Source organism: Equus caballus, chromosome 7 (genome assembly GCF_041296265.1).
Source record: "Equus caballus isolate H_3958 breed thoroughbred chromosome 7, TB-T2T, whole genome shotgun sequence".
In the NCBI taxonomy this organism is placed as follows: Eukaryota; Metazoa; Chordata; class Mammalia; order Perissodactyla; family Equidae; genus Equus; species Equus caballus.
This window is the reverse complement of record NC_091690.1, coordinates 505,070-529,994: the sequence shown is the minus strand read 5'-3', so window position 1 is coordinate 529,994 and position 24,925 is coordinate 505,070. Positions and strand designations below refer to the sequence as shown.

Here is a 24,925-nt window from a genome sequence, read left to right as displayed (position 1 = left end):
CCAGGCTCTTATGAAGGCCACAGTCCCATGTGACACCCCCCCACCCCCATCACTCCCTGGTCCCCATAGAGGCCTTTACAACTGGGGGGTCCAGCCAACTGCAGCGGGGCTGTCACCTGCACCCTAAGAATTGCATGTGTGTCACAAACCCACACGTGCACACCCTCGCGTGCAGGGGCCTGTATGCAGACGGTGCACAGAACCATTTACGGACACACGCACACAGTTTCACACCTCAGCTCCTCTTTATTTCCTCCGTGGTAGCGGCCCCTCTGGGAGCCTGGGTCCGGGCTCCAGCCACTCTGCCCTGCCTGTGTCACTCCCAGGGGCCCCCCACCCACCGGCCCCACAGAGGAGACTCAGAGCACTGTCTCGGTCGTGCTGGTGTTATCGAGGAACCGGGTGGTGAATCTGGGGCGCTGCGGGCCTGGCACAGCGTCCACCCCGACTCCTGCCTCCTGCTCCTCCTCGTCGTCCTCCTCCTTTCCCTGGTCCTTGGAGAAGTATAGGAATACCTACAGGGTGGGTGGCCCGAGGGAGGGGACAGGAGAGGCAGTCAGCCTGAGGGCCCGGCCCCCAGCCCCGCTCTGACCCGCGGCCCCCTCCCGGCGCGGCCGGCACCTCCTCCAGCGTGGTCTGGCTCACAGAGAAGTCCTCCACGCCCTGCTCCGCGCCGTGCGCCGCCAGCTCTCCAAAGACGCGCCACAGGGCGCAGCGCCCTCCCGGTGGCAGCTGGAAGCGCAGGCGGCCGCCGTGCGCCTCGCGCAGCTCGGACCCCGGGAACGCCGCCGCCACGAAGGCCGCCGCCGGCTCGGCCCGCGCCGCGGGCACCCGCAGGGTCAGCGTGTGGCCGGCCCCGAACCTGCGGGGAGCGGGACCCGGGCTACTGGACACGCCCACGGCCCCACCCACACCGCCCTCCTGCTCCCTCCTGGCCCCGCCCCCTACACCTGTTCCCTCTCGACCCCCCTACCCAAGGCACGACCTCGCCCTCGCCCCACCCACGGGTCATCCGTCTCTAGCCCCGCCCACCCCGCGGCCACGCCCCCAGCCCGGCCACCCACCTGACCCTCCTCCACCTGTGCCCCTGGACCGCGCTCACCCGTCGGACCCCGCCCCCTCATCATCTCGCCGGGACTGTCCACCATCCTCCCCTCCCCTTCCGTTAGAGCCAAGCCGGCCCCACCTGCACCCCACCCTCCTCCGCCCGCGCCCCTGCCCGCCCCCCCGGCCCGGAGGCCGCGCCCCGCTCACCGGCCCTTGAGGTGCTGCGCGCTGCCCAGGCAGCGGAACCGCCCGTTCACCATGACCGCCAGGCGCGTGCACAGCGCCTCGCACTCCTCCATGCTGTCGGGAGCCCAGCTGGTGAGCCCCGGAGCCCCGAGACCCTCCCCCTCCCGGCCCGGCCCCCCCTTCCGCTCTGGACACTTCCCGCCGGGCGCTGACCGCTCGGTTCCGGGGCCAGGTCCCACCTCCGTGCGTCCTCCCGCTCGGGCCTGGCATCCTCCGCCCGAGGGCAGGGCCACCCCATCCCGTGTGTCCCCGGGCCGTCCACAGCCTCTCTCCCCAGAGCCTAGACCACCTGGACACCCCGCCCCGGGCATCGGGCGCGGGCCCACCTGTGCGAGGTGAGCACCACGGAGCGGCCCTCCCGCACCACGGCCAGGAGGCTGTTCCAGAGGAAGCGCCGCGTGCCGGGGTCCATGCCGGTGGTCGGCTCATCCTGGGGTGCGGGAGACGCTTAAGCCAGGCCCCGCCCCAGCCCGGCCGGCCCTCGCCCCAGCCCCGCCCCACGCACCAGAAAGACCACGGCCGGGTCCCCCACCAGCGCCACGGCCGTCGCCAGCTTCCGCTTGTTGCCGCCGCTGTAGGTGCCCGCGGGCCGGTCGGCGTACTGCGGGAGCCCCAGGCGCGCCAGGCCCAAGCTCGCCGTCTGCGGGGCGGGCCGGAGTCGGGGGGACACCGGAGTGAATAGGAGCATGGGGGGGCGGAGTGAGCCCGGCGGGGGCCCGAATGAGAGTGGGGGGACCGAATGTGGGGGGAGGTGGGCCAGGAGGAGCATGGCGGGGCACAGTGTGGGGTGGGGGCCGGACTGAGTACAGGGTGCATTGGGGGCCAGAGCGAGCATGGGGCGGGGCCCGGTGAGTGGGAGGGGCCGGGGCGAGGATGCAGGTGGGGAAAGGGGCGGGGCTCGAGGGAGGGGAGCCGCACCTGGCGCAGGCGCAGGAAGGCGCGAAGCGGGAGGTGGAGTCACGGCGAGCGTGCGGGGCCACGGCCGAGAGGAGGGGAGGGGAGGGGAGGGGAGGGGCGGTCCCCGAAGCAGGGCTGCGGGCAGGGTGCGGCCAGGAGGACGGCGGGGAGCTGGGGACCCCAGCGAGGGTGGGAGCCGGGGAGGGCGGGGGCGTGGCCCAGCAGAGCCCAGGTGTGTGGCGGGTCACCTGGGCGACCTGCGCCTCGGGGACGCCGCGCAGGCGCGCGAACAGCTCCAGGTGCTCCCGGCCGGTCAGCAGCTCGAAGACGGCGTCCGACTGCGGGCAGTAGCCCATGCGGCGGTGCGCGGCGGCCGGCTCCTGGGCCACGCTGGGGTCGGGGCGCAGGCGGCTCAGGGCACGGGCCAGGCCCCGGCCAGGCTGGAGGCCCCCCACCCTGGAGCCCCTGGTAAGGGACAGGGGGTGTGTACCAGGCCCCATCCACCTGCAGGGGCTGGGCCCGCGCGTGCTCGCAGAGCCCCCTCACCTGTGGCCGGCCAGCACGGCCTCGCCCCCGCTGGGCAGCATGTCCCCGGTCACCATGCGAAACGTGGAGGTTTTCCCGGCTCCGTTCACGCCCAGCAGCCCGAAACACTGCGGGTTCACCGCGCACGGCGCTCAGCAAGGCCCCGCGCCAGCCCGGGGCCTCGGGTTCCCAGGGTGGGTCCTCAGTTTCCCCGTGGAGGGCAGTGGACAAGGGGGCCCCGGGGGGCAGATACCGGGAGCGTGTGGGGAGGCGTAAAGCTGTCCCTTAGCAGGAACGGCCCCTGCCACTTGGTGGGCACTCGGGCAGGGTGCACAGTCAGCCTGAGTTGGAGTGCTGGCTGGCACATAGTAGGCACCTGATAAAGAGTGACTGCCACTTACGCCGACACGCCACGTGTTTGCAGGTGTCACAGGTACCGGCCCCAAGAGGCTGCCACTAACTGGCACACAGAAATTGTCTGCACATAGTAGGCGCTTGAGTGCGAATTGGGACAAAGCGGGTGCATAGTAGATACTGGCTGTGAGCAAGTGCTTGAAACGGATGTGTATACAATAGGGGCTCCATAAATGCTGTTGGTGCGTGATAAAAGTTGATCAGCACAGAGGTGGCATTTGATATGCCTTTGGTGCGCACAGTGGGTGCTCAGTAAAAGGTCGCAGGCGCACAGCAGTTGCTCAATAAAGGGCAGGAGACTCATAGTAAATGTCCAAGAAAGGGTGGTAGGCACACAGACGTGCTCAATAAAGGCAGTGGGCGCACAGTAGGGCAGCCTCTCGCTGCCCCTGCACCGGGACCTCCACTCTGACTTACCTCACCGGGGGGGATCCCCAGGCACAGGCGGTCAACAGCAGGTGTCCTCTGCCTGGGGTACACCTGAGGGGGAGCAGATCCCTGAGAAAGGTGGCTGGGCTGGCGGGAGCCCCCCACCCAGAGCGCCCCTTGGCGGCACCCACCTTGGTCAGGTCCCGCAGCACCAATATGTCCCCCTTGGTGGCCCCTCGGACCACCCGCTCCCGCTCGCGGGCCACGTCCTCGTCCTCCTCCCCCAGGGGCGGCAGTGGCTTCAGCTTGGGTCTGAGGACAGAGACACGAGTGGGCCCCAAGCCGGCCCGCGGCCCCTGCCACCCTATCCCGGGCCCCACTGACCTTGGCAGGAGGCGGTTCCGGTGCTGGAGCAGGAGCGTGAAGAGGAGGAAGAGGGGCCCCTGCACCACCATGGCCAAGAGGTTCTTGCCGACCACCTCCCAGCGCAGGGGCGACTGGAAATCCCCATTTCCTGTGGGGACAGGAAGGAGGGGCTGGCTCCTTGGAGGATCTTGGTTACGGGACCCTTCCTCATCCTAGAAACCTTGAGTTCTTACAGGAGAGGACCAAGAACTGGATAGGCCACTCAACTGAGGTCTAATTGGTATAGAAAAACAGTGATATCACCACCTCCCTTATTTAGGGCCTTAGACCCCTTGTGATGTGACCCAAGATAGAATTATCTTTTATGGCTGCTTTGCTGCACCTCGAACATGGCCCAACTCTGGGGCCAGCCGAGACCTTCAGTTTCATTCCCGGGGGGCTGCTGCTTGTCCCCACCCTGTATCATCCCCTCTTGGCTGGCCCTTCTCCACCTGGAAGGAAGTTCTCACCGAAGCGCTCGAAGGCGTCGGCCATGGCCTGGTTCCGCACCATGTCGATGAGCCCCCGGCCCAGGCAGAAGTGGGGGAAGATGAGGAAGACTCGTTTCAGGATCCGGCTCACGTCCTGCAGCTTCTGCTCCGGGAACAGGAGGCGGGAGGTGGGTCTGGGGCCGAGGCCAACACCCCAGCCGCAGCCCCCGCCCCCCGGCGCCGCACCGGGCCTCCTCCCACCCCCCACACCCCGGCCCACCTCATCGGAGAAGAGCTCGAGCACGAAGGTGGCCATGCTGCCGTTGATGCCGATGAAGAGGTTGATGCAGGTGAGCAGCACGTAGGCCGTGCTGGGCACAGAGAAGCAGAAGGAAGCCGGGTACATGAGCGGCGTGATTGACCAGCTGGGGGCAACGGGAGTCGCCAGGTGACCAGCCGGACGGGGGGCTCAGTGGCCCCGAGGGGACGAGTACAGGTCCCTCCCGTCCTCGCTGCTCGGGCTCTGGAGACGGGAGTCCGCACGAGCTGAGCTCGAAGGCCATTTGGGCATCCCGTGGAGTGAGGTCACAGCTGCGGTCACCTCCGGCCTTGGGACCTGCTCCGGGGCCCTGGGGGGCTCTGGGGGGCCGGGGGTCTCACCCGTACAGTAAGAGCAGCAGCAGGAGGGCAGGCAGGTTGGCGGGCGCCACGTACGCCTTCTGCTGGAAGGCCAGGAAGATGAGCACCACGATGCACGCTGGCACCAAGTAGTTACACTGCGGTGGAGACGGCAGGGACCCCCCCGTCAGCGTGCACGGGGCGGGACGCCCTATCTCCCGCCATTCCCGAGACGTCCCCACCCCCCAGGGCCAGTCCCTGCCCGGAAGGGGCCAGAAGGGGCAGTGGCGAGCGGTGGCCGGGCCCCCACCCCTCCGGGCTATCCGCGCACCATGTCCCAGAGGAAGTTGCTGAGCCAGTAGAGAGTGGGGGGCAGGCCCCCCATGAACTGCAAGTGTTTGGCTCCCGTGACGCGCTCCTCGATGAGGACGAGAGTGAAGCTGGCCGGGACAAAGGACATGGCGAAGACCACACAGATGGACACGAGCACGTCCACCGAGGAGGCCATCCTGGGGGGGAGGGCGTGTGCCACTGACCGGTCTACGGGGCGGCCCACAAGGGTGGGGACACGGCCCGAGACGTTCGGGGGGATGCGGGCGGCGGCTGGCAAGGAGAGGTCGCACGGGTCTCTGACGAGGACGTGCGGGCCGTCGGGGGAGAGCGGAGCCCCGCTGGGCCCAGTGACGTCCCGTGACCCCGGCTTAGCGGGCAGAGACGGGTTCTTGTTCCCCCGTTCACACAGTGGAGCGTGACACAGGGCAAATCCAGCCCCCATCCGCCGAGACGACGGAGAAACTGAGGCAGCGGAGCCCACGCAGGGCTGAGGGACTCACATCGTGGCCTCCGACAGCTGCTCCTTGGTGAGGTTCAGAGGGTGATTCAGCGTGGTGATGCTGTGGGCACGGCGGGCGGGGCCCCGGGGCAGGCGGGCGCGTAGGAGTGCGTTGTTGGCCCGGTTGACAAAGGCCACCATGGCGTGCCAGCCCTTGTTGTTGAACCAGATCTGGGGTGGGGTCAGGGCCCAGGGGTCAGGGTGACGGGGTCCAACCTGCCGCCACCACCCGCCCGCCCACCACCCCCCGGCTCCCACCTTGAGGCTGTCCTGCGCATCCAGGCCGCGAGCCCACACCGTGAGGTTGTTCAGGAGGCGGTCAAGGGCCCCGCCGGGCTGGGGACTCAACAGCGCCCGCAGCTCCTCCACCGAGCGGCCCACCTCGCGCCCCGAGGGCAGGCTGGGGTCTCGGCCCCCGAGGGAGAAGCCCCCATACCTGTGGGTCAGTGGGGGCATGGCGGGCGGCTGATGGCCGTGGTCATGGAGCGGGCGGGCAGGGGCTGCGGCCAGGAGCCTGGGGTTGGGGGGCCCCCTCCTCACCTGACCTCGTTCACCCACTTCTTGGTCTTCAAGCTGCAGGGAAGACGGACGGACAGACAGACACACAGGGAGGACAGGGACGTGAGGGGGACGGACAGAGATGCCAGGGGGGCAGTGGGATCGTAAAGACGGGAGGCGCAGGGGGCACTCAGGGACCCTCCGGCCCGCCCGCTGAGACCCCCGACCCGCACGGCTCACCCCTGGCGCACCAGGCGCGGGTAGGTCTTGACCAGGAAGTCGGACAGGTTGCGGCCGGTGAGGTTCTGCACCAGCTCCCCGGAGCCGCCAGGGGCCTGGGGTGGCGGGGGGCCGCCGGCCGCGGCGGGGCAGGCGGGCAGCAGGCGCCGGGCGCCAGGCCGGCTGCACTGGCAGGCCGGGGAGGGGGACCCCGGGGTCCAGTTGCCACTGGCCAAGACCGCGGCCACATCCGGGGGGACCTCGGGCACCGAGAACCTGTGGGGGGTGGGGGGCGGGGCTGTGGGCTGCAGGCCGGGGAGGCTCCGGGGACCCCCCCGAGGCCCACAGGCAGGGCGCTGAGGGGGAAACCGAGGCCGGCCCTCACCCGTGGGAGCCGTTCTTCTGGGCCGGCTCCTGCACTCCTGCCTCCTCCAGCAGCGCCTCCAGCAGGCGGGCGCGCTCGGGGTCCCCAGGGGCGTCCTCGCTGTGGGTGGGGGGCGGGGTCAGCACTGCGTCCCCAGCCCCTGGCCCTCCCGCCACCCCCACCACCCGCACCCACCTGAAGAAGGAGACCTGGGCCCCGTACATGGTGGGGCTGAGCCGCAGGGCCGGGTAGTGTCCGAACGGCGGCACGATGAGGCTGAACGCCAGCGCCAGCCCCACAAACAGGGCCGGCAGCACCATCTGAAGGACCGGCCGTCAGCTGCTCTCCCGCCCCTGCTCTACGACCATCCCTGGCTCCCCAGTGCTCCCACTGCAGGTGTTCAGAGTGGGGACTTGCCCGGGGTCAGGTGGCTGAGTTAGGCCACCTGAGTGGAGGCAGGCACCCATGTCCCCCCACATCCCCCGGGGCCCCCTCACCTGGGCGAACAGGCCACAGCGGCTGCGGCTGGCCAGCAGCAAGCGCTTCAGGAGCAGGGCCCGGAGCTGTTGGCGGGCCAGCGTCCAGCCCTCCACACGGCCTGCGGCGGCCGGCCCGGAGCCCCGCAGGGCCTGTGTCTCTGGGGCCAAGCCGGCTGCAGGGATGGGAGGGTCAGTGGTGGCCCCGTGGGGGACCGGGAGGGGCCCCAGGCTCAGGGCGCAGACCACTCACCTGGCGCCCCGTTCTCCAGGGCTGACCCCTCCGGCAGGATCTTGAGCTGAGGGCCTGCGTCCAGGGGAGCAATGTCCGTGCCCGGGGGCTGCCTGCGGCCACCATCTGTGGAGCCACCGGGGGGCCAGGGTCAGGGGCCACCGTTCAGCCTGGGGTCTGGGTCAAGGCCAAAGGTCACAGATGCAGGGCTCAGGGGTCAGGGATGGAGGTCAGAGCTGCGCATTGGGCCAGACTCAGCGAGGGATGAGCACTTGGTCTGAAGCCAGGGCCAACTCTGGACCAGGGTTAGGGGTCGAGGACAGGGCCCTGCGGCCACACCTTTTGGGTCCGAGTCCCCAGCACAGTCCTCCATCACCTTCAGGAAGATCTGGGGAGACCAAACGGGGGCTCAGACGCTGTGTGTCCCCCAGGCCTCCCCAAGGGACTCGGAGCCGCCCCTCCCTGGGCTGCCCTGCTGTCAGGAAGCAGAGCCCTCCTCCACCTCCAGGCAGGCCTCTCCCCTCCGGCAGCCGCACCTCCTCCAGGCTGGTGTCGGAGATCCCGTAGCCGGTCAGCCCCAGCGCCCCCAGCCGCAGGTCCAGGTCGCGGAAGAGCCCGGCGAAGCTGCCGTCCAGGGCGCCCTCGTAGGGCAGCGCCAGCACCAGCTCGTGGGGCAGCTCCTCCACCAGCCGCGCGCCGGGCACGTGGCTCTGCACCAGGGCCAGCAGCCGGGGCGCAGCCGGGGGCGCAGCGGGGGCCGGTGGGGCCCAGCCTCCCTGGAGTAGGGGCTTGGTCACCCAGGAGGCGCCCATCCCTGTGGGCAGAGGGGGTCAGGGTTAAGCACCCAACAGCAGGACTTGGCCGGGGGTCAGCATGGAGTCCACCTAAGGTCAGAGGTCACAGGGAGGTTTGTGTGCGGGCTCAGCCCAGGTGAGGTTAAAGGCAGGGGCTGGAGTCAGGCTCACCCGGGGTCAGGGGTCAGTCTGGGGTCGTGAGGCCCTGTTGCCACTGCCCCCACCGGCCCTCCCTTTGGCTCTCCCTCCCCAGCCCTCACCGGCCGTGCCACCCGGCTCCTCCTGCCTCCTGTCTTCCAAGTCGGCGTCACCCTGCGGGCCGAGGGACACCGACTGCCATGGCCATCAGGGCTGGACATAGCCTTGGGGGGTCAGGGGTCAGTCCGGCCCTCACCTTCTTGCTGGTGGCCAGGGGCGGGGGACCTTTGACCAGTGTCAGGTAGTAGCCAGAGCCGAAGTGACGCCGTAGGAAGAGCAGGGAGCCACAGCAGCACAAGCGGCCGGCCGCCACCACCGCCACGCGGTCTCCCAGGAGCTCCGCCTCATCCAGGTGATGTGTGGAGAGGATCAGTGTGCGCCCTGGTCACGGGGACCCAACCCACGTGGACCATCAGGCCACCAGCTGTCTGCCTGAACTGTGCCCTCCGCCGAGAATTGCCTGCCTGTGCGGCAAACTCCTGCTCACCCCTCAAAACCCCACCTCCAGCACCTCCTCCTCAGGAACCTTGTCTCCTCCTTAGAAACCTTTTCTGGCCCCTCAAGTGGAACCCAGGGGAACCCTAGGCCACCCACAACTCTTACCTTCGCGGTATTTGAGCAGCAGCTCCCAAATACCGCGGCGAGAAGCAGGGTCCACGCCAGCGGTGGGCTCGTCCAGGATAACGACCTGGGAGCCACCCACAAAGGCGATGGCCACCGAAAGCTTCCGCTGCATCCCACCTGGGAAGGGACGGGGGGGGGGGGGTCGCGATGTCAGCATGACCCCCCAGCCCTGGTCAAGGCTGCGCGCCACTCCCCCCTCCCCGCCACTGCCCGTTGCTCACCCACCTTGACCTCAGCCCCCACGGGATAAGGTCCCCGCCCCTCCCCAGGCCGGGCTCACCGGACAGGTGGCGCGTCTCCACACGCCGCTTGGGGACGAGCCCCGTGTCCTGCAGCAGCCGGTCCTGCTCGGGGCCCACGGCAGCCGCACTCAGACCCTTCAACCGCCCGTAGAACCAGATGTGCTCGTCCACGGTCATCCTGCGGCCACGGGCAAGGAACAGAGCGGCCAGCGTGGCAGGCAGGGTCCCCCGAGAACAGCCAGGCCTCCCACCGCCGCACCCCAGGGTCCCCCCAGGACGCACATGTCGAACAGCACGTTGTACTGCGGGCAGACGCCCAGGTGGGGCCGGATGGCGGCCATGCTGGAGCGGACGTCGTGGCCCAGGACGCAGGCGGAGCCACCAGTGGGCGGAAAGAGGCCGCTGAGGATGGACCTGGGGGTGTAGGATTCTCAGAGCTGCTGCGTCTTGGGAGCAGGACACTGAGGCCCCCCCAGAGAAGGGGCGCTAGCCCTTCAAGGACCAAAGGAGTGTTATGTCCCCATTTTACAGGGGAGGGAAACTGAGGCTCAGAGCAAACACGTATCGCTTGCCTACTGTGTACCCAAACCGAGGGTCCGCCTCCCACTGTGGAGATGGGACCCCCCAACCCGAGACGCCTTTCCCACGGAACAGATGCGCAAGCGCAGGCCGGGGCGGGGCGGGGCGGCGGCTCACAGCGTGGTGGTCTTCCCGGCCCCGTTGTGGCCCAGGAAGGCGGTGATGTGGCCTTGGTAGAAGTCCAGGCTGAGCCCGCGCAGGGCGGGCTGCGGGTTCCCAGGAAAGCGCTTTTCCAAGTTCCGGATGGAGACCCCCGAAATCAGGCCAGGCGGCGGCTCTTCCACCAGAACTGCGGAAAGTGGGGCACCCTCGGTCGGGGGTGGGGTGGGGGCCGTTCAAGCTGGGGGCTCCCTGTGGAGCGGGGGACCTGGCGGGCTGGGGTCTGTAGGAGTTAGGGGAGCCCCCGGGGACCTGGGGAGCTGGGCGAAGATTGGGATCTGCGGGAATCTGTTTTTTTGGGGGGGAGCCTGGGGGCTCCAGACGGGGAAGTGGCTTGTCGGGCCTCACCCTCCGGGTCCTGCAGGGCGGGGGGCGGGGCGAGATCCTTGGGGGGCCGAGGTCCAAACCAGTAGCTTCTCCGAAAAGGAAAGTTCCACGGTTCGGGGATCCCATACTGGCCTGGGGGGAGCGGTGTTCGGTTACCCCTTGAGCCCATCCCCCTGGAGCGTGTCAGCCCCGGCCACACACCTGGGATCGGGGCGTGCGGATAGCCGGCCGGGAAACCCCGCCCACCCGCCCCCCCCACCCCGGGCGTCGCTCAAAGGCAGCCCCCTGTGCGCATGTGCCAGGAAGCCCCGCCCTCTCACTTCGGACCTGCCTCGGGGTACCAAACAGCCCCAAAGTCCCGCCCCACCCCGCGCCCCGCCCCTCAGCCCGGCCTCCTTTCCGCAGGTGCGCCCCCGGGAGTGCCCACCTGGGCACACGGCCTCCAGGTACCAAGTGGCGAGGCCGTAGAGCGCGGCATCGAACAGCAGGAGGCCTGAGACCTGGGCCAGGCTGAAGACGTCGGCCGTAGGCCCGGTGCCCATGTTGTGCCACCGCGCGCCCTCGCCCCGCTCCTCCAGCAGCGCCAGGCTCTCGCAGCCGAAGCCGAAGGCCACGGGCGACAGAAGGCTCTGTGGGTCGGGGCGGGTGGGTGAGCGAGCGAGCGCCGTGAGGGTGCCCCACACCACACCCCGCGCGGCCCGGCCAGGCTCTCACCGCGGCCACGCGGCCACCCACGGGCAGCTGGTCCCGCCAGGCCACGCACAGCACGTAGGGCAGATAGAGCACAAAGTAGGCGAGGCCCCCACAGGCGGCCGCCAGGTTGGCACGGGAGAAGAAGGCGCTCAGCAAGAAGCTCTGGACCACCGTGGCCACGGCGAAGGCCGCCAAGAACAGGAAGACCACGACCGGGTCGCTGTACGGGAGGATGTCCCCGAGCTGCGGAGGCAAAGGGAGCTGGGGTCGCACGCCCAGATTCACCCAGGGGCGCGCACCAACGCAAGGTGCCTCCTGCCCGCTACCCGCGCGCGCGCGCGCGCGCGCCCATTCTGCAGCCAGGAAGACCGAGGCACGCCCACCTTGAGCACCAGCAAGAGCAGCGCGGTGCTGAGGAGGAAAGGCCCGAGGCAGCTGAGGAACCAGCCGAGCCACAGCACGGCGCCGCTGAGCCCCATGGCGCGCATGGTGTACCGCAGCCGCGTCTCCTTCTCGCGCACCACGGCCTTCACCGTTAGCGCCACCGAGTAGATCCAGGCCAGCGTCAGGAAGAGCGGCAGGGACCGGCTCAGCACGCGCAGGAACCTGGGGGTCGGGGGCGGCAGAGGTTGGGGCGGAGACCCCGTGCAGCCCGCGTCTGGCACGACGGTTGGCACCCCGGGATCCCAAGACGCAGCCAGCCTTGGCCATTCGCCCTCCCTTATCCTCGGACCCCTGATCCGGCCTCGGGGTCCCTGCGGTCAGCACAGGCCACGTTCTCCTGCATCCGGAGACCCCAGACCCTGGGGGATCCCTGCTCGTCCCGCCCTGGGTCACAGGGTCTGCAGCCTCGACTACAGGGGCGTTCCCAAGGGAGTCGGGGTCCCACCCTGAGACCCGGGACGGGGCGGCCGGCTGCACGCGCGGGGAGGGAGGGGCGCTCACGCGTCGTCCACGTAGCACGGGTACGGCATCTGCTGCAGGTAGAGGCCGGCGCGGGGCGCGGCGCCACTGAGCACGCGCACGGCCGCGCGCTCCAGCAGGTCCTGCAGATACACGAAGCCGCCCCACACATAGCGCAGGTCGGTCAGGGGGTCAGCAGCCGGGCCGGGGTCCCAAAACCTGCAAGAGGCATGGTGGTCCGCACTGCAGGGAGCCCCAGGGACGTCCCAGACCCCGCCCACCGCAGCCTTAGCTCCGCCCTCACCCGCGGGCTCAATCACGCCCTCGGCCCCGCCCCTCATGCAAGCGAGGCCCCGCCCACCACGAACCCCAATTGGGCTAAGGAGTCCTGGGCTCCACCTACCATGGTCTCTGATAGGTGGAATGCCCCTGGCCCCGCCCCCAGAGGCCACGCCCACACAGCCTCCCCCCCCCCCCCACCTGTCTCTGATCTTATTGGTTTTCGTGACGTCGTCGATGTCCATGCGGATCTTGATGCGCACGTGGCCTGGGCCCGGCAGCGGCGCGGGGTCCGCGGGGTCCTCCGGCCCCAGGAAGACGACGCCTGCCCAGAAGCGGCGCTCATCCAGCAGCTCCAGGGCCCGCGCCACCAGGGCACCCTCCGAGGGCAGCGCCTCCAGCTTGTCCAGGGTCACGCACTGGGGAGGGGCCGAGGCGTGGGTCCGAGGTATCCGAGGCACCCGGGGCCTCCCCTGGACCTCGCGGCCCGGTCGTGCTTCCTCCTGGAAGCCCCTGGGTGGGGCGTCCTCCTCTATCAGACCCCCACAGGGCGTGCTGGCCCCCCACCACCCCAGTTTCCCAAGTGGACACCCCCTCACCTCCATCATAAGACCCAGCGCGCCCACCAGGCGCTCCACATCAGCGTGGGCGTCCTGCCAGCTGTAGTTGCCCCCACGGGGGTCGAGAAAGGCACGGAGGGCCTCGGCCCGGTCCTGGCCTCCAGGTCTTGGCTGCCTCCTTCCCATGTCTGGAATCTGGAGGAGCCTCTGGGAGGTGGCAGGGGAAGGTGGGATCCTGCACTGGGCATTCAGGGCCTTGTCACCCCGCTTCCCATCCGCGGGCCTGTCCTCACCAGGGATACTACACCCCACCTCCACATCCGGGCACAAGAGGCCCTGCCCTTTGCCCAAATCCTCGGCCAGGGAGGGCTGGGGACAAATCTGCCGCCTGCCGTCCTGGCCCCACCTGCAGGATGGCGACGTTGGCGCTGTCATTCAAGAAGCTGAAGAGCTCGGGGCCCAGCAGACCCCACACCTCCTGGACGTCCTTCAACAGAGCCAGCTCCTGGAAGGTCCGGTTTACCTGCGGGAGACGGACGCCAAGATCGAGGCCTGTTCACCACCCTCCCCTCCTCGGGGGACCCCCGCCCCTCTCTCCTGCCTCCTCCCCTTTGCTCCACATCCTGTGCCTCTGAGCGAGGGCACCTGCTGGTCCCTCTGCCTGCAGTCTGGCAAATTCTCACCTCTTCAACACTCTGCTTCCACGGGCCACCCCAGGGAGCCTCCCGGGGCCCGGCCCCCCTCCAGCCTGGTCCTCATCCACCTGGGCTCAGGGAGGGACCCTGCCACCCACCCTCACCTGGGCCATGAGCTCCCGGGTGAACGGTGTGTCAGGTGCAAACAGCAGTTTCCCGAGGAGCAGCGGCTTCACGCGCCTCCAGAGCAGGCGGGACAAAGGGTGGGTGTCCAGGGCCCCCACCAGTTCAGCGCAGGCGGGGCCTGGGGCGGGGGCGCCATGAGTCCCTGCCCCCGTGCGCACCACCCCACTTCCCGCCCTGGGAACCCGAGGTCAGTCGCTTACTCAGGCTGCTGTCCTGTAGGGCCGGCCTCGGCTCCTGCCCCACGAACTCCTTCAGGTCGCTGGATTTGTACCAGTTGAGGGAGAGGCCCCCAGGGACGCTGGGCCCCCTGGCACTGCAGAGGGCTTCTGACACCGCTTCCAGGGGGCCGCCTGTCCCCCGGAGCCTCTGCAGCAGCCCCCGCAGCTCCGCCAGGCTGGGCAGCGCCAGGAGCTGGAGGGAGGTCACCAGAGGGCGCTGGCCGTCCTCCCTCCCTCCACGTCCTACGGCCAAGCCTTAACCGGGACAGAGCACCCCTCCAGGAGCACGGTGTCCCTCCCTTTCTGCCCAAGTCCCCCCCAAAACCTACCCCAGGAAGTGTCGGGGTGCCCTGTCACCTCCCCATCCAGGCAGCAGACCCTCATGGGGTCAGGCTGGGGTTGGGGATGGGGGCCTCTTACCTCCTGGGCCAGGTCCTCTGCTGCGTCCAGGAAGCTGCCCACAGACTCCTGGGCTTGGCGCAGCTCGGACCCCAAGAATTCCTGGGGAGAAAAAGGACAAGGGTGACAACGACCTTGACTGAGGTCTCTCTAGGGGTCAACCACTTTGCCAAGCCCCGGGAGGTCCCTGCCATCATAGACCCCATTCGACAAATAGGGAAACCGAGGCGGCAAGAGGCACGTGGACCCGTTCGAGGCCTCACGGGCCGGAGTCTTCGCCACCACACCAGACGTGGCCTCTCTGGGCACCGGAAGGATGGTGTCCCTCCAGGCGCCTGGGACAGCCCAGACAAAGGCCCGGAGGTTGGACTCAGAGGCCTGGGAGGGAGGTGCCCGGCCCAGGGTGGAGCAGTGCCCAGACTTCCTGAGAGCAGTCCCAGAGTCGGCCTGGTCTCGCCCTGCCCCACCTCACCCCTCCAAACAGTGTCCCCAGCAGCTCAGTGGCCAGGGACGGTCCCTCCTGCGGCCGGTCAGTTGGCTGAGTCCCGGCTGGGGGAGGAATTCGTGGAAAGCACAGTTAGGCAGAGCTTGGCCGGTGACACCCCCCCCCGCCCCCCACGCCCATTTCACAGCCAGGCAGGTCGAGGCTCCGAGGACCCCACCTCTCACCTGCTCTGCGAGCCGCCCTCAGTGTGGGCATCAGCTTCCCCAGGCCGGCCAGCATCCTGTGGGCCCTGGGGCCCCCCAGCACAGTGCGGGCATCAGCCAGGAGCCGGGAGACCCTGGGGAGAGAGAGAGGCCAGGAGGTTGGGGGCTGGCGGGCACCCCCCTCTCCCACGGCCCCCCACGGCCCCCCACTGCCCGCTCACAGGGAGTCGTTGAAGTTGCTCAGGACGCCGGGCTCCTCGCCGGGCGTGGGCTGCGGGAAGCACGTGTTGTTCATGTTGCAGATAAGGCCCTGGAGCCACGGCACGGTGCCCGCCGAGGGCAGTGGCTTGTTGGGGAAATGGCCTGTGGGGGCCGGGCACCTGTCTGAGTCCCCACGGGGATCACACCCTCCCTCGGCAGAGCGCCCACCCTCAGCCCTGTCTTGGGTGCCGGGTCCACGCTCCCTCCCTGCTGCTCGCTGGGGCGCTGTGGACCGGGTGACCTCCTGTCACCCCGGCCCCACACACAGAGTTGCCTGGACCCTGGTGGTGGTGGTGGTGGGGGGGTGGGTCTTACATTCGTGCTGTTCCAATGGGGGGTGGGAATGGCGGACGGCCACCAGGATGAAGAAGAGAAAGAGAGGCCACAGCAACTCCACCAAGAGCTGGATCTGGGGGTGCAGAGCAGGCGGGGGTAGTGGGGACAGCGGGGGACGCCTGGGCCGCCCCGCCCTGGTCCGCCCGCCCAGGCATTACCGGCTGTCTCCTGCGATAAAGGAAATTCTTCCAAAGCAGCAGCATTAGCTGCGTCCCGAAGGCCATGGTGGGAATGGACAGGGGACAGGGGACAGGACGGAGGGGTCAGGCTGAGGACGTGCTGTGTGGCTGCGGGCAACTCCCTGTCCGTCTCTGAACGTCATTCCTCTATCCCATCGCGCAGGGTTCCTGGAAGCTCTGTCTAGACCCAGGCAGATAGTGGGCACTTATTAAAGGGACTCCCTCCCCCAGGGGTGGAGTGAGCCAATGGGAGCCCGGCCCGTAGCCATCCTCGCATCCGATTGGTTGCCAGGGCTGTCGCTCCCTGCAGGGCAGTGGCTGGGGTCCCAAAGGCTATCAACTAATTCTTCAGGGGGCGGAGCCTCGGCTTAACCCCTTCATCACCAGGCTCCGCCCTAAGCCCCACTTGGGGGCCCACCCCCCTCCCCGGCCTCATCTCTGACCCGGGGAAGGATCCGCCTTTCTCCCCCGCTCTTCCCCGCACCGGGTTTCTGTTCTGAACATTTTCCCTGTCTGGCTGAAAGAGGGGCCCACCCAGGCCCCGAGAGAGACAGGCAGAATCCCCCCAGCTCTGCCCACCCTCAAGTGCTACTCATCGTTCAGAAGAACCACAAGACCCAGACCATGAGTTAGGAGAAGGGGCAGCGATGGAGGCTCCTGGAACCAGCGATTCCTGATCCCGCGCTTTGCCTGGAACTGTCCAGCTCTGGCCTACTTCATTATTGTACAGATGGGGAAACCGAGGCCGCCAGAGGGGCAGGGAGTCGCCACAGGTCACATATGAGGCGGGAACTAGGACCCAGGATCCGGGACCCCCCCAACTCCAGAACTCTCTTTACATCAAGTGGGGTCTGGGGGAGCAGCCTCAGTTTCTCCATTTGTCAGATGGGGTCAGAGGGCTTGGATGAATTCTAACCGGCAGGGGCTGCAGGCGTGTGTTGGCAAAACCCCCCTCTCCGGTGCGTCTAATGTCCAGTCCCCGCCGTGAGAATTAGTGGTCAGCTCTGCGGCCCCCCGACACTCAGAGAGCCTGGACTCGGCCCGCACCCCTGATTCCCAGGGAGCCTGCCTCCCGCCCACGCGTCCCCCGCCCCCGCATCCTCGGGTCTCGGGGCCGTCCTCTCTCTCCGGACGCTCTCACCATTCCAGCCCTCAACACTGACCACCTTCCCTCCGCGCGACCGCGGCCGGGGAGCGCGGCCCCTTTAAGAGGAGCCCCTCAGCGGGCGCGGTGCCCCTGAGACCGACCCTACCTGGCATCCGGTGCCGCCGGCCGCGCCCGGCCCCGCCCCCGCCCGCTGCCATTGGCCGCCGCGCCTGCCACTCAGGGCCGTGGCCCAGCTGGAGCCGCGCGCGCCAAGGGAGGAGGCGGGGCCACGGCGGGGCCCCGCCCAGCCGGCTTTCTTAAAGGGGCCGCTCGCTTCTTGCTGCATCACCATGAGGCAGCGAGGCGCCTGGCTTCCCCCACGCGGCCGGGCCTCTGGACATACCGGCCAGGCTGTCCCCCTACGCCGCATAGCCGCCTGCGACACCGCAGCTCCCGGTTGCAGGAGGTCCCTTTCGTCACCCCTCCCCTAGGGGACCCCAGGCCTAGCCAGACTCTATAACCCTGGGAGTCCATTTGTCCATCCAGAAAATGGGGGTTCGACTAGTCATCATTCGTCCATCCCTTCATCCCACAAACGTTCCTTGGTCCCTACAGTGGGCCAGGTGGTGGCAGAAGGGGGAGAGGGCCCCCAACATTCTAAGATCAGAGTCCTGGGTCATAATGGTCACCCCCACTTTGAGGAAAACCTTTAGATCTGTTTCCCAGCCCGCAAATTCGGTACATTTCACAAGATGTCGGGGAAGATGGAACAAGTGAGCGGATCCACAGCTCTGAACGGTGTGGGGAGGGCTTCGTGGAGGAGGTGGTTTCGGGGTTAGGGCTTCGAGGATGAATAGGAGTTTGCCAGGGAGGGAACTCCAGGCCAAGCCAATCACAAGCAAAGGGCTGGAGCTGGGTGTTGTAGTGTCGGGTGGGGCCTGGGGTGGAGGCCCCCACTTCCCTCCCAGCCAGCCAGGAGGCCGGTCCCTTCCCCAGCCCCGGGTCCTGGCCCTCAGATCATTTCTTGGAGCCACACTGGCTGTGCCCTGGGCCTCAGCTTCCTCTCTCCCAAGGCGGCTGTGGGGACTGACTGAGATGGACGGTACCCCCCTCGTCCCCCCCAGAAGGGACCCGAGCCAACACATCCCCCACGGCCTTGGACACCAACTCTCCCAGCACCTTTTCCTAGAAAGAGGTTTTATTGCCTTTGGTCCACAGTTGGTATTTCACATTATCTCTTGGTCCCAGGGCTCCTGGGTGGGGGCTGGTCCCCGGGAGGGCCTCGGGGTGGGGGTCCCTGTGCAGTACTTGGCGGCGGGGGGCGGGGTGGGGGAGCGGGGACAAGTTTCGGGGGGGCGGAGTGGGCCTGGCTTTGCCTCAACCACTCAGAACTCCACTGTCCCGTCTGGGCCTCAGGAAATCCAGTCCATCCCAACACACAAAACATCTCGGGACTGTGGCCTGGCCGTCTCCCAGGGGACCTACTTCCTCCCCAGCACCCCCTGCACCGTCCCCGCCCACCCCCCTGAAAAAAAAAAGAAGCATCTTTCTCTTGTTAAAACTGCCTGCAACTTCTGCGGGCACAGAAACCACAAACTGCTCAGCAGAGAAGACGGAAGAGGAGATGAAGCAACCGGAAACCTTCCGGGGCCGGTTCCCCTACCTGCCCGGGGTCTCCCCCGCACCCCCCCAGCTCGGCCCAAAGCCTGCTGGGAACCTGGCTGCAGGACGAGCCCGGGCAGGACCCCCACCCCGCACGCCCCGCCCCCGGAGCCTCCAGCCTTCCCCACAGACCCCCGGGGGCAGCGCTGGAACATGCGGAAAAACAAGACGAAAACACAGAAAAACCCGAAAACCCAGACGGGGCGATGATGCGGGCAGACACCTCAGTAGCCCGCCTCCTCCTGGTAGTAGGGGGGGTACTCCGGGGCCTCCCCCGGGCCGGGGCTGTCGCCGGCGGCCGCTGGAGCGCCGTCGGCTGCGGGGCCTTGCGGGCAGTACTTGGGGTCGTATATCTGGCGGCCGAGGCCAAAGACCTGGCCGCTCTGGTTGGCGCCCTGCGTGTAGCCCATTTGCAGCGACATGGAGGAGTTGTCACACTTGTCGGTCCCCAGCTTGGTGTCATAGATGTGTCGCCGGGTCCCGGGAGCCGTCATGCCCACCTGGGGAGGGAGGAGGGCGTCAGGGTGAGGATGGGACCAGGGGCCCCAGGGGAGGCAAGCAGTCCCAAATTCCCACTCTGCTCCCATCTCTCTGTCTTGGTGCTCACGGCGCAAACTCCTATGCATCCTACCACGCCCTGCTCAGACGCCCCCTCTCTCCTGACTCTGTGACATACGACCTTCTCCCTGGGAACCTTTGAGGGAAACTGAGGCACAGAGCCGGGGAGTAACTTCCCCGGGGACACACGGGGCGAGCCCAGGTGGAGACAGAGAAGGCACAGCCAGAGAGCGGGGGGTCCGACGACAGGGACGAGGCCGCGGGTCCGGGGGGCCCACCTGGCTGGCACACTTGTTGGTGCCCATCTGGAGGCTGATGGTCGAGTGGTCCATGGGCGGCAGGATGTGGTTCTTGGGGTCGTACAAGTGCCTCCTGGTGCCGTAGGCCGTCATGCCCGACTGGCTGGCACACTTGTTCGTACCCATCTGCAGGGTGGCGGCCGGACCGTCAGGGCCTCGGGATGCCGCCCCGAGCTCCAGGGGCCACCGACCGGCTGCACGGGGCCCGCGTGTCACCTCAGAAGCCCACCTCCCGCCGCCGGGCACCCCGGTCGGGGCTGGAGGAGCCTGGCGCCCACCTGGAGCCCGATGACGCACTGGCCGGCCTTCATGGTGGCGTCGTCAAAGTTCCGCTCCTGCTTCTCCGAGTACTTGACGCCGATGTCCACGCCGCTCTGCAGCCCCTTCGTCTTGGCCTGGAGGCGAGGGGCGCCGGGAGCACCAGGGGGCTGGGCTGGAGCACGAGGCTCGGCCGGGGGGGCACCGGGAGTGACTGCCGCCCGCCCTGTCCACTGCCGACGCCTCGGTGCCTGGGCCTCAGCACGCCCCCCTCTCTCTCACCGTCCATCACCTCCTTCCACCCAACCCCCGGCCCCCCCCTGTCCAGGCCACGGCCCCCGACGCTCCCCGGATGCCGGTCCCCCCGGAGCCTCCACTCCCCTGGTGGCAACACTGCCGAGAACACCACTCGGGACCCGATTCCCCGACACGAACGCTGTCCTCCCTGTTCCCACCGCTCAGCCTTGCTGTTCCCTCCTCCTGAAACACTGTTCCGACCCACCCTGGACGTCGTCGGCCTAATTCTTCTCCTTCAGTTTATAACTTCTCACAATTGATAACTTACAAAAAAACGATTTAGGAGCTTAAGGGGAAACCCCGAACAAGTGGGTGATAAAGAGGTGTCGATGGAGGCCCATGGCTGGATGTTGACAGCGGGGGGGGGGGGGGGGGGGGGGGGGGTGTGGGGGGGTGGCTATATGGGAAATCTCTGGACCTTGCTGCTCACTTTGGCTGCGAACCTAAAACTGCTCCAAAATATCAACCTTAAAAAAAAAAAAAAAAAAGGTTTGTTCGTTGTCTCTTCCCCTGTCAGACCGTGAGCCCGTAAGGGGCGGACCGTGTCTGTCCGATTCGCCACCGAACTCGGGGCGGCCCGCGCCTCCCCGCGGGCGCTCAGAGAGACTCGCAGAGGAACGGGCCCGTAAATCTACCACCGTCAGTCGACCTCGCTGTGTGACTCCGGGCAGGTGGCTGCCCCTCTCTGGGCCTCACCTTCCCCGCCAGGGCGAGAAGAGACACCTGCACCTGCGTCATGTTCCCGCTCTCGAACAGGTCGTTGGCCTCGAACAGGTCCACGGGGTTCATGCCGTAGCTGACCATGGCCTTGATGAAGTTGGACAGGTTTTCCAGCTGCGAGGGGGCGGGAGAAGGGCGGTGAGGGGACCCCCCAGTCGGCCCACCTGTCAGATGGCGGGGTCCCTGCCCCCCACCCCGGCCCGGCCCGCCGGCCCCCTCACCTGGTGCCAGTTCTGCATGGAGCGGTTGATCTTGGGGACGGAGCCCGGCTGCAGCTTATTCATGAGTCTGGGGGACGGGGTCGGGGTGGGTTGGGGGGGACACGGGACGTCCCGTCAGTTCAGGGGAACCTCAGGGGCCACGACTCTCATCTCGGCCACGCGCATACCTTCCACGGCCCCCTCCTGCCTCACTCTCTGGGCCTCAGTTTCCCCTCTCGCAGTGCCGCCTTCACCCGCCCGTGAGCACGGCCCGTGTAGGGGCTGTAACGGGAACCGCCGAGCGCGGGGACAGACAGAGCGACGGGACCGGAGGAAGCGGAGCCAGAAGGAGCTGGGGACCCCTCGAGGCAGGAGCTTCCGGCGGCAGGCGGCGGGTGGGGACACCACTCGCGACAGCCCTGGGGTTGGGGGGGACGCGCATGGCGCCTGCACTCACGTGCACAGGATAATCCCGTCCTTGAGGCCCTTCTGGAAGTCGGGGCCGATGGACAGGCCGGTGAGGCCCTCGATCCAGCCGCGGAGCTCCGCCTCCTTCTGAGGGTCGTATTTGGACAGGAGCTGGAGGAGCAGAGGTCGCGGGGTGCGCGGTGACTACGCGCCCGGCGGCGGCCCCGAGAAGCGCCTGCCGGGGAGGGGTCTGCGACTCCAAGGGAAGAAGAGACAGAGGGTCCTGGAGGTCCCCACACCACCCCGCCCCGAGCAGATCCGGCCCCGTTCCCTGGGCACAGACAACCCCCCACGGCGCAGCCCCGCTGGGACCTCCCGCGGAGAAACACGGGCACGAATCCACATCCCAAAACGATGCCGGACCCCACGCGGCCCCCGCGGGATCTGGGCCGTCAGACCCCCTCGCTCCCCCGGCAGCAGACGCTGACCCCTCTCTGCCCTCGTTTGTGAATGTGCTGAGACGCACGTGACATCTCCCATGTCAGAGCCTCCATTCAGTGGCACTCACCACGTTGTGCCACCAGCACCTCTCTCTCGTTTCCGGAACATTCCATCACCCCAATAAGATCCCCCGTCCCCATCAGCATCACCCCCGCCCCCTCCTGCCCAGCCCCTGGCCCCCACCAGCCCACTCTCTGTCTGTGGATCTGTCTGTTCACGTCCCTGGGGTCACACGCTGTGTGTCCTTCTGTGTCTGCATCTCTCCCTGAGCGTCGTGGGTTCAGGTCTGTCCCTGTGCAGCCGTGTCAGGGCCTCGCTCCTTTTCAGGGCTCTGCAATATTCCACTGAATGGCCAGACCGATCCATTCGCTACTGATGGACATTTGGGTGACTTTCACCATTTTGGCTATTGTGCATCGTGCTGCTGGGAACATCCGTGTACCGGTTTTGTTTGAACACCCGTTTTCAATTCTTGGGGGTGTGTACCTGGCAGTGGAATGGCTGGGTCATAATTCCGTGTCTAACTTACTGAGGAACCCCCTTGAACTGGCCACACCAGTGACTGCCTCAGGGCCTTTGCACATGCTGTCACTTCTGACTCAGATGTTTGCACAGCTGGAAGTTCCCCTCCCGAGAGAGGACTCCCCTGAGGCCCCCGCCATGACGACCCTCCTCGCACCCCTCTCTCGCCGCCCCTGCCTGACCCCCCTACCCGTGCTTTGGTCACCACCCTCTGCTGTGTGATCCATCTCCTTGCTGATGGGCCGTCCCCCGTCGTGCTTTTTGCTGTGCAACTCAGGGCTGCCCCTGTCACCACTGGGAGTCGATTGATAAAAACGCTCATGGGCCCCGTCAGCGCACACCCACTGCCCGCGAGCGCACACGGGCCCCGTCCCCGTCGGCGGCATCTCAGAGTATGGACGGCCGAGAAAGCCCGGGGGAGCCCTAAGATGTCAGGGACCCCCAGCCCCCTTCCTGGTCCCTGCGTACAAACCCTGCGACACGGGATCAGGGCTGAGCCGCCCGGGGGACAGAGGCGGGAGGCCGGTCAGTCACCCGATCCGCCCAGCCCGGCCCCCTGGGGCCTCGGCCTCCCGGTTCCCACGGCCTCGGGGAGCCGCCCCGGCCGCACGCGGAGCCAGACAGGGGGTCACGTCCCGAGAGGCGCGTTTGAGGCGGGCGGGCTGGTCTGGATGCCCGGTCCGCGCGCCCAGCTGGGTCCCGTCCCCGACGGCTCCGGGGCTGGGGTCGCGCAGAGGCGCCCGGCGGGCCGGCCCTCCTCCCCCGCTGCCCGCGCATTCCTGCCGGCCGCAAACTGCCAGGAATGCAGCCGGCCTCCCCCAAATGGGGACCAGCTGTTCCCAGCGGGCCAGACCCCCCCCCCCCACCGCCAGCGGCCGGAGATCCCGCGGCCACGGCCCCTCAGAGACACGCACTGGACGTCGGCCCGCCTCCGTGCCAGCCGGCCGGGGGGAAACTGAGGCACGGGGGCCGGGCGGCAGGGTCTCTGGGTCGCCCTCCTCTTAAGCAGCCGGTAAAGTGGAGGGGCTGTGGGCTCGAAGCCGCGGGAAGCTGATCTCCAAGGCCGGTCCCGCTGGGGGGCTTTGTCCTCACCCGCTTCCTGCTGCCCCCCGGGAGGCGGCCAGGAGCAGGACGTGGCGGGTCTGGGTCTCCCTCTGCCTCCCGCGAGCTGTGCGGTGCCGGCAGCTTCAGCCGCGTCTCTGAGCCCCGTGGGCAAACCCGCCAAGGAGCAGCCCGGGGAATTAGGGCTGGAGGGCGGGACGGTGCGCCCCAGGGGGTCGGGGACCGGCAGAGCCCTCCCTCCCCGTGCCACCACCTGCAGGTGCCCGGCGGGGGCTGGCGGGGCTGTGCCCTCAGCGTGCCCAGGCAGGTCCCCCGCGGCCGCGGCTGTGGGGCCACATTCCCAGGTGCCTGGTGGGAGGGTGTGTGGGGGGGGGTGGGGGCGGGGATGACAAACCCCCAGCGGGCTGGAAGCGACCTGGCTTGTCAGTCCTGGGACCTGCCCCTGGGTCTGGGATGACCCCCCTGCTCCCCATTCCCGGGACGGGCCCACCCTGCTGTGTGACCCTGCAGAAGTGTCTGCCCCTCTCTGAGCCGGCACCACAAGCGCTTTGTCAAAAAGTGTCTCCACCTGGCGTTTCCAGGTTGCCAAACGCACACATTTTAGGGTCGCATTTAGGGGACCCCGGCGAGCTGTGAGCGAGGCCTCTGCTCTCCCTTTGACCGTGTCAGACCCGGACAAAGAGAATGTGGGGGGTGGGGAGCAGCCGGGCGGCCCCCCGGGCTCCAGCCTCCCCTGGGCGCCCCCCGCCAGGTGTGAGAGGTCGGGAAATTCCTGTGGGGGGGGCCACACCCTCCTGCAGGCTGCGGCCCCGCCCCCTTCCTCCCGCCGCTGCTGGGGCCCCGAAAGCAGAAGTGCGGCCGGGGGATGAGGACGAGGGGGCGCGCGGGGGACCCCCGGGCTGTGGGGGCGACAGTGGGGGGGGGGCCTGCGGCTGGGGGCGGGGCGGGGGCAGAGGTCAGACCCGAGCGGCCCTAGAGGATGGGGGGACGGGTGGGTCACGCCTCCCCCGAGATCGCAGCCCTCACGGGCCCCCCTCCAGATTCGGGGGGACGCCCCGGGCCCCCCGAGACGTCAGGAGGAGAAGGGCCGCGCGGCCCCGGGTGCAGAGCTCGCGGTGCCCCCCCAACCCCCGGGGTCGGGCCCGCGGGGGGCCCGCGGAAGTCGGGGATGGGGGGCGCCCCGGGAGCTGGGGGGGGTCCCCACTCACCCGGTTCTTGACCTCGGCCGAAAGCCCGTACGAGGGCCCCTTGTTGAACTGCGTGGAGCTCATGGCCGGCGGGACGGACGGACGGGCGGACGGACAGACAGACGGACGGACGGGAGGACGGCGGCGCCCGGGAGCCGGCGACCACGCCCCCGCCGCTGATTGGCGCCCGGCGCACATGGCCTTATAAGGCCGCGCCGCGCGGATTCCTGCGGCCGCCGACTTCCGGAGCCCCTCGCCGCCCCGACCCCCCGCCACCCCCCCCGCCCCCCCCCGGGCCCGGCCCCTCGCCGCTCGGAACCGACGGGAAACTGAGGCACGGCGGTGGCGCTGAGCCGCCCAGACGGGGCCCT

The 24,925-nt window shown here is 68.4% G+C and overlaps 2 protein-coding genes and 1 long non-coding RNA gene across 6 annotated transcripts; 1 reads left to right on the top strand and 2 right to left on the bottom strand.

Annotated features, from left to right (window-relative positions):
* Positions 1 to 226: 226 nt before the first annotated feature.
* Positions 227 to 17,089, bottom strand: ABCA7 (ATP binding cassette subfamily A member 7). 4 transcript variants are annotated; one of them, XM_070272303.1, is made up of 47 exons: positions 17,047 to 17,089; positions 15,773 to 15,974; positions 15,594 to 15,687; positions 15,239 to 15,380; positions 15,039 to 15,151; positions 14,842 to 14,918; positions 14,391 to 14,471; positions 13,953 to 14,163; positions 13,731 to 13,870; positions 13,338 to 13,454; positions 12,971 to 13,171; positions 12,573 to 12,790; positions 12,135 to 12,311; positions 11,573 to 11,795; positions 11,211 to 11,432; positions 10,924 to 11,125; positions 10,518 to 10,628; positions 10,128 to 10,299; positions 9,714 to 9,845; positions 9,470 to 9,609; positions 9,169 to 9,306; positions 8,762 to 8,946; positions 8,628 to 8,679; positions 8,110 to 8,387; positions 7,913 to 7,961; positions 7,595 to 7,699; positions 7,363 to 7,517; positions 7,061 to 7,185; positions 6,887 to 6,985; positions 6,523 to 6,777; positions 6,325 to 6,357; positions 6,043 to 6,220; positions 5,786 to 5,955; positions 5,284 to 5,461; positions 4,995 to 5,110; positions 4,615 to 4,759; positions 4,374 to 4,497; positions 3,883 to 4,012; positions 3,690 to 3,810; positions 3,547 to 3,609; positions 2,737 to 2,843; positions 2,439 to 2,580; positions 1,799 to 1,933; positions 1,620 to 1,723; positions 1,255 to 1,347; positions 622 to 862; positions 227 to 515 (listed from the first exon to the last, which is right to left on the bottom strand). In XM_070272303.1, the coding sequence occupies exons 2-47, from the start codon at positions 15,836 to 15,838 to the stop codon at positions 360 to 362; spliced, it is 6,516 nt and encodes a 2,171-aa protein (XP_070128404.1). In that variant the 5' UTR covers positions 15,839 to 15,974; positions 17,047 to 17,089; the 3' UTR covers positions 227 to 359. The 4 variants fall into 4 exon arrangements, with proteins under 4 accessions (XP_070128404.1, XP_070128405.1, XP_070128407.1 ...); XM_070272304.1 differs by lacking the exon at positions 17,047 to 17,089 and adding an exon at positions 16,935 to 17,042; XM_070272306.1 differs by lacking the exon at positions 17,047 to 17,089 and adding an exon at positions 16,935 to 17,042 and having other exon boundaries at positions 12,971 to 13,138.
* Positions 17,090 to 17,513: 424 nt separating this feature from the next.
* Positions 17,514 to 19,511, top strand: LOC111774163 (uncharacterized). The gene is made up of 2 exons (XR_011440302.1): positions 17,514 to 17,653; positions 17,954 to 19,511. It is a non-coding gene; the product is annotated as an uncharacterized lncRNA (long non-coding RNA).
* CNN2 (calponin 2) lies at positions 18,061 to 24,752 on the bottom strand. Its single transcript, XM_023644316.2, has 7 exons — positions 24,576 to 24,752; positions 21,332 to 21,453; positions 20,896 to 20,962; positions 20,651 to 20,788; positions 19,678 to 19,794; positions 19,379 to 19,525; positions 18,061 to 19,042 (listed from the first exon to the last, which is right to left on the bottom strand). Exons 1-7 carry the CDS (start codon positions 24,750 to 24,752, stop codon positions 18,767 to 18,769), a joined length of 1,044 nt encoding a protein of 347 aa, XP_023500084.2. The 3' UTR covers positions 18,061 to 18,766.
* Positions 24,753 to 24,925: the final 173 nt, after the last annotated feature.